This window comes from Lolium perenne, chromosome 3 (assembly GCF_019359855.2).
Source record: "Lolium perenne isolate Kyuss_39 chromosome 3, Kyuss_2.0, whole genome shotgun sequence".
Taxonomy (NCBI): domain Eukaryota; kingdom Viridiplantae; phylum Streptophyta; class Magnoliopsida; order Poales; family Poaceae; genus Lolium; species Lolium perenne.
Window position 1 is genome coordinate 259,015,767 of NC_067246.2, and position 6,900 is coordinate 259,022,666.

Below are 6,900 nucleotides of genomic sequence, written 5' to 3' on the forward strand. Positions count from 1 at the left end.
GAAAGGCCACAGGGCGGCAAGACCAACCCTAGGCGCGGCCAAGGTGTGGCTCAGGCCTAGGGGTGGTGTGGGCCCTCCTAGCCTCCACCGACCTCGCCCTTCCGCCTATTTATTCACGATCTCAGGAAAACCCTGAACACCCGAGCCTCCATCCACGAAAAGTTACATCGTGGCCGCCATCGCAGACCCTAGCTCGGGAGGGTTCTGAAGCTCTTCTCGGCACCGTGCCGGAGGGGGAAATCATCGCCGGAGGCATCTACATCGCCATTCCCGCCTCCAAAGTGATGCGTGAGTAGTTCATCCCTGAACTATGGGTCCATAGCAGTAGCTAGATGGTTGTCTTCTACAATTTGTGCCTCATGTTTAGATCGTGTGAGCTGCCCTACATGATCAAGATCATCCTTATGTAATGCTACATGTTGTGTTTGCTGGGATCCGATGAATATTGAATACTATGTTGAGATCGATTATATATTCTTGTCATATGTTATTTGTGATCTTGCATGCTCTCTGTTGCTAGTAGATACTCTAGCCAAGTAGATGCTTGTGACTCCAAGAGGGGGTATTTCTGCTCGATAGTAGGTTCATGACTCTAGTTTTCTGGAAGAGTGACAATAACTTCTAAGATTGTAGATGTGATGTTTCTACTAGGGAGAAAACAACAATGTTTTATCCAAGGTTAATTCTATTGCTTACTTTACACACATTGCTTAATGCGATAATATGTTGCTTGTACTGAAGGGATTCAGACGATAACCGGAAGGTGGATTATTAGTCATAGACGCAGTTCGATTACGGTCTATGTATTATGTTGTAATGCCCAAACGAATCTCACAATAATCATCTTGTCATGTATGGTCGGTATTCTATCAATTGCCCAATTGTAATTTGTTCACCTAGCATGTTATTTATCTTTATGGAGAGACACCTCTTGTGAACTGTGAATCCCGGTTCTTTCTTTTACACTGATAAATTCATCCGCTGCAATCCTGCTCTGTTTACTTACTGCAAGTACTGTTCCTGCCAACATCTCTTTCCACTCGATACGTTTAATCCTTTGTGTTCACCAAAACCGATGAGATTGACAACCTCACTGTAAGTTGGGGCAAAGTATTTTAGTTGTGTTGTGTGCAGGTTCCATGTTATTGATGACGTCGGTAGTGCGTCCTGCCAATAGTCAGCTAGCAACACCTTCAGAAGTCACGCCTTCCTCCTACTGGTCGATTAAATATTGGTTTCTTACTGAGGAAAAACTTGTTGTTGTGCTCATCATACCTTCCTCGTGGGGTTCCCCAATGGTGTGCAATATGCGCTCATTAGCACTCCGATGTCGTGCTTTTCCTTAAGACACCGTCTTGGAGTTCACGGCAGGCAGCTCTCCGACGGTGGTGTAGCGGAGTGGCGGTGCTTCTGTGTTGGCTCTTCATTCTACCCGCCTCGACAAGGCTTGCTTTGTGCTCTGCACACTCAGGGTTTCTTGTTGGGCTCTACCCTGGTTCTACAACGTTGGTTGTGAGCAGTGATGGTCGATTCCTGGTGGTTGTTCGCTTCTTGTGGTGCTGCTTACGACGGTGGAGTGGTCTCGACGGTTGTAGTATTCGTTGGCTCACCTGTGCTTGGGTGAGCACCGGCCCGACAACTTAGCCCATCCAGCATTTTCTCTTCCTCCGCGTAGTTTTCGTAATAGTCGTGTTGGCTGTTTCGCGTTTTTGGATGTAGTCTCTTCGATAGGCTTGTGTCTTATGTGTATAGTTGTTTTCTTGTAAGTTGGGTTCAACATCATGTATCTTCTTCGCAGTTCAGGATGTTATTAATTTAATCGTCGGAGCATTTGGCCTTTTATCTAAAACAATGATCAAAGAAATCAGATCTATGCTAATACACTGAGAATGACATACCATCGTCGAAATGTTCCCAGGGGAGAGACAGGGCACATGAGTAAACACATGAGTAATGATCAGTACATTGACTGAACCAAAATTAAGTTTCAGAACAGCGGCAACGTATAGCACTCCCTTGCACGGTCGTCGTAGTACTGTAGTGCGCCGCAACATGCACAATCTGACGACGAGCTACTCGCAGATCTTTCCCCCGCCACCGCCAGGCAGGGTGACACTTCTACGGCATCACAACTGTGCTCCGTCTTCATCACCATCTCCATGCAGAGTGCGCGTCCGTCGTGCCGTGGTGAAGCGAGTCATGCCTCGCACATCGCCCGCTCGACCCGGGCCGGCGCAGCCACGGCCTCCTATCTGTTGACGAACTGTTTCAAACAAATTGGCTGGACGAAGATCAGCCAAAATGACAGCACGTGTTTCAGACCCCTGGTAGGAATAGATGAGAGTTCAACTGTCAGCGAAGAGCAGTCAAGCTCATGAACCAAGCTACTCGAGAATAGTCAAACTGAATATTTCACGAACGCAGCACCGAAACAACATGTTGCTGCGAAACAAAACGCTATCCATTGGTAATTCAGGACGGGAATTAATGTTTCAACAATGGCTGTTTCAGATGCTTTGTAGATGAAAATTGAGTTGGGAGCGAAGAACAGTGAAGTACTCAAGTTCAAGAATAGCCAGCCTGAATACTTGATGAATCTTCAAGCTGATGAACCAGGTCTGATAAAGAATGGCAGTACGAGCCCAGCTGAGGAAAAACAAAATCTTGCTGCGAAACAAAACGCTATCCATTGACAATTGGGGTGGAATTAATGTTTCAACAAAGACAGCACACAGAAAAAGCAGTAACTGATCTTACATTCTTCAAATAACACGGCTCGACAAAGTTTTCAACAGAGGCCATAGAGATGGCAAAAAAGGGTTCTCTACTAGGAAAAAACAGATATAACCGGCATATATCTCCATGAACTTTATTTGGGGAAAAGGGGCTAGTTGCATGAAGAGCACATACGTCTGGCAGCAGCTGCATCCGCCGTCAAGGACCCGTCGTCAGTGGCGGCTAAGCAGCGAGTTGCAATCAAATGAAGTTTTCCTGGAATTATCCTCAAAACAATCAGGACGGCAGAGAGATATCAAGAATCTCCTTCCACGCCTCGGCAAGGAACTCATTTGAATTCTTCCGACATTTGGAAAGCATGGGGCATGTTGCTCCAGGAGGAAGGATCGAAGAGACCAGGCTTGCACTCCGTGTTCATGTCATTGCCGAGGAGCATCGCTATGGCGTTGTTGAAGAGGGACGAATCAGCCGTATTCCCGGAGAAGAACGCGTCTGGCCTCAAGTTTTCAGGACGAGGTGAAGCATCCCCAGCCCCAGGCTCATACGTTGGCTCCATCGCCTGCTCTCCGGATCCCAGCGAATTGCTTTCTGCTGCCAATAAACACTGATGATATAAATAACTGAAACAGTCAATCACTCTGAATAAAGGATCACAAGAGATATACATACACGTACCAGGGGAAATTTTGGAGAGCTGAAATGCATCAGGCGATGGCGCGCTCAAAGGAGCGGTGGATTCAGTCAGTGAGTTACCGCTAAAAGGAACATACTCATGCATCATAGCACCGGAATGCTCTTCCCAGTATTCCTGACAGAGATCAAAGTCAGGGCTAACTACCGTAGTATCACACGGCGTACTGACAGAGGAGCTTGAGCTTCTCACAGACGGCTGCTGGTTCTTCCCAGACCTTAGTGCCTCGGCCTGATGGAGCAGCTCTTCCAAAAGGCCACTGTTCCTTGGTGATGCACACTCGGATTTCGCCGATGGAGTTGCTGTTGGAGACTGAAGGTAGGGATCAACTAACTCCGTAGGGTGCATAGTAGGAGCCACGGTATACTTGAGCCAGCTATTTGGGTCAGATTCGGTATCTTGGAGTGAAGGGAGCTCCATCTTCAAAGGACCATTTGTGGACCTAGAAGCAGAGAAGGTGCCATTTAAATAGGCATGGCTGCCAGTAAGCGCACCGCCAAAGGGTGCAATAATCTTGCTGCTAGAGTTGGCTTCATGGAGGTAGTCAAAACCCAGAGCCTGCCTGAGCTTCCCAGAGTCGTTTGAGAATTGATCAACCGAGGAGAGCGCACCGTTCACGGTATCGCTCAATCCAGGGAGCAAACTGTCAGACTGTTTTAGCATCCCGGCTTGATCCATGAAGCCACAGCGTTTTGATGCAAAGCTCTGGCCAAGCAAATTGCTTATTGAAACAGCTGAGAGCTGTGGTGCATAAGATAAAGCCTCTGAATTGGCAATGAAATTGTCACAGGTGAAATCTGGTAGATAAAGACCATTCCCATTCAGATGGTTGTTAGAAAGATTCTCGCCGCAGTTGAAATCACTGGAGCCCTGCTGATCTTCATTTGCAGACTGATTGATTACACTAGCAGGATAGACTGGCAAGCCAGCTCGCTGGCATCTCTTTATTCGAGTATTCCAGTAATTCTTTATTTCATTATCAGTACGCCCTGGCAACTGAGAAGATGTTCTCAAAGTCAATAATAGCAATAGAAAGAAGAAAAAAATGACTCATCTACACAGGATAAGGTAATATATGTGACAATCTAAGTCGGTATGAACAAAGCCTGGATCGATTTAGGGTTTATGCTCAAATTGATGTACATATTAATAAAGATAGAAAAGTAATTGGATACTGTGAATTATGTATATGCAATTTTATTAGCCTTAGATGATTAGCAAAACCAGTAATAATTTAAGCACTTAACACACTGAAATAGATCCCAACTATGGAAAATAGTAGGTTGCCATTAAGGAACATAGATGTCAGAGTACGCACAATCTGGGTAGACTAGAAGGCAACCCCTTGAACGCAGTCAAAGTCAAAAATGGACTACCTATTTAAAGCATGCATATATAGCTGTCAATTTTCAACCTTTTAAGTTTTAGGCTAACTTGCTTACTGTAACAACAAAAGTTGAGGCGAAACATACTACTAGTACCCACAAATTTAAAACCAAAGATTTGAAAGCTTCTGAAGTGCACTAGAAAATCATACAAGTTGATGTTGCAGAGTAATAACAGTAAGTAACAAAAGAGCCGATAAATTAAGAGATTAATACCGCTCGAATAGATACCTCAAATTATCTAAAGACTTCACTAGATAGAAAAAAACCATTAAGTTTTTCCAAAAAAACAATCATCAGATAAATTAAGAGATTAATACCGCTCGAATAGATAACTCAAATTATCTACACACTTACTAGATAGAAAAAAAAATTAAGTATTCTCCCAAAACAATCATCAGATAAATTAAGAGATTAATACTGCTCAAGTATATATACCTGAATTCATCTAAATACGTCAGTAGTTAAAAAAATAATTGAGTAAATCTTTAAGAACAATCACCAGACAAAAAAAAAAATCGCTACCATGTGACCATGACGTAAGAACAATCACGCAAGGCTCAAGAAGAGCTCACACCAAGAGCATGCTACTGCCTACTAGTACTACTATCGACATGTAAAAGCAAGCAGTGAAATGAAGGTCGCATCGGACTTACATGAGCAGCCATCCGAGCCCACTTGTTGCCCATCTTGGAGTGGAGCTGGATGATGAGCCTCTCCTCCTCCGGTGTGAAGGCCCCCTTCTTGAGGTTGGGCCTGAGGTGGTTCGCCCACCGGAGGCGGCAGCTCTTGCCGCAGCGGAAGAGCCCGGTGTTCTTCTGCACCGCGTTCCAGTTGCCCTCGCCGTGCTTCTTGACGTAGTCCACCAGGATGGCGTCCTCCGCCGAGGTCCAGGGGCCTTTCTTCAGCGGGGGCCCGCCGCCCCTGTGAGGCGACCCCCCGCTGCTGCCGCCGCCGTCGTCGGCCAGCGGCGAATCCATCTGGTCCTGGTGCATCATCTCGCAGTCGCTCTCGCTCTTGACCCGGTACATCTCTCCTCCGGACCCTGAATTATGCCAAGAACAGAAAATTGAGATCGCCACCTACTTGAATTGTCGCAGAATTACTTGAGTTATGGAATCAGGCAGAAGCCGATCAGCAAACTAAGAAGGTATTAATTGTGCAGCGTCTGAAAAAGGACCTGGCGATGCCATGCCACTCGACAAAAACCACTTCTTTCCCCAATTCAGCGGAGCAGGGGCATTTAATACTTGCTTAACTAGTAGAGATTCAATTGAACATGTTCAGCTCAAGAACTCCCGGCAGCGGTAGCACGGGCACAATTTAAGTGGAAAGGGGAGTGTAAAGCGAGATATCTCCCCCCGCAATTGACAGATCAAACCACTAGACAGGCAGACAAAAAGGCGTAGGCACTACTCCTCGTGTCCCCGGAATGGAAAGCTCCAACAGGGCCAGAACCAGGCCGAAGAAACAAAAGAGGCGACAGATAATTCCAACGCTTCACGCCTCAGATCACCACCACCACTTACTTCGCCCGAAAGAAACCAGAATTGTGCAGCTACCTGGATGAATCTCGCCGGCGGGGTCGATCAGAGCTCCGGCTGGGGGTGCAGAATTGAGCTGCCAATTCCCACCTTGCTCCTCCTCCTCCTGGTTCGGCAGTGGGATGGACTTGGAGAGTTGAGGAGTGGAAACAGGGGAGGATCTCTCTCTCTCTCCCCCTAGCGAGATGCCGGCACCACTTGGGTACCCAGTCTCCGCAGAATTTTCAGGGAAGGGGAGAGAGAGTTTCGAGGGGAAGAAGAGGAGAGGAGAGAGGCTGCGAGAGTGGGGAGATTTTGGGGGAGATTATAAAGCTGAAAGGTACAGCAGCAGCAGCACTGCTATTGGGCATGCCCGCATGGGCACCTATTTTCTCTCCAGAGCCCTATATTTTCGGCTCTTCTCGCTTTTTTATCGCACGACTGTGTCTTTTATCTATTCACACGCATTTGGTACTACCTTTTTTCAAAACCAGGTGCTGCTGATTTAAAAGAACGAACCGTATTAATTAACACCACTTTACTCCTTTGGATTATGGGTACTGAC

At 46.5% G+C, this 6,900-nt stretch overlaps 1 protein-coding gene across 2 annotated transcripts; it reads right to left on the minus strand.

The window, feature by feature from the left end:
• Positions 1-2,664: 2,664 nt before the first annotated feature.
• On the minus strand, positions 2,665-6,698 carry LOC127344864 (transcription factor GAMYB). 2 transcript variants are annotated; one of them, XM_051371212.1, is made up of 4 exons: positions 6,375-6,698; positions 5,469-5,857; positions 3,412-4,423; positions 2,665-3,324 (listed from the first exon to the last, which is right to left on the minus strand). In XM_051371212.1, the coding sequence occupies exons 2-4, from the start codon at positions 5,841-5,843 to the stop codon at positions 3,065-3,067; spliced, it is 1,647 nt and encodes a 548-aa protein (XP_051227172.1). In that variant the 5' UTR covers positions 5,844-5,857; positions 6,375-6,698; the 3' UTR covers positions 2,665-3,064. The 2 variants fall into 2 exon arrangements, with proteins under 2 accessions (XP_051227172.1, XP_051227171.1); XM_051371211.1 differs by having other exon boundaries at positions 2,665-3,327.
• Positions 6,699-6,900: the final 202 nt, after the last annotated feature.

What these genes read in the sequence shown, in the direction of transcription:
- LOC127344864 (XM_051371211.1), bottom strand. Translation starts at nt 5,843, where the DNA reads ATGTACCGGGTCAAGAGCGAGAGCGACTGCGAGATGATGCACCAGGAC. An exon ending in GGGCTCGGATGGCTGCTCAT is followed by an intron (nt 4,424 to 5,468) that starts GTAAGTCCGATG and finishes ACATCTTCTCAG; the next exon opens with TTGCCAGGGCGTACTGATAA. An exon ending in GCTCTCCAAAATTTCCCCTG is followed by an intron (nt 3,328 to 3,411) that starts GTACGTGTATGT and finishes GTTTATTGGCAG; the next exon opens with CAGAAAGCAATTCGCTGGGA.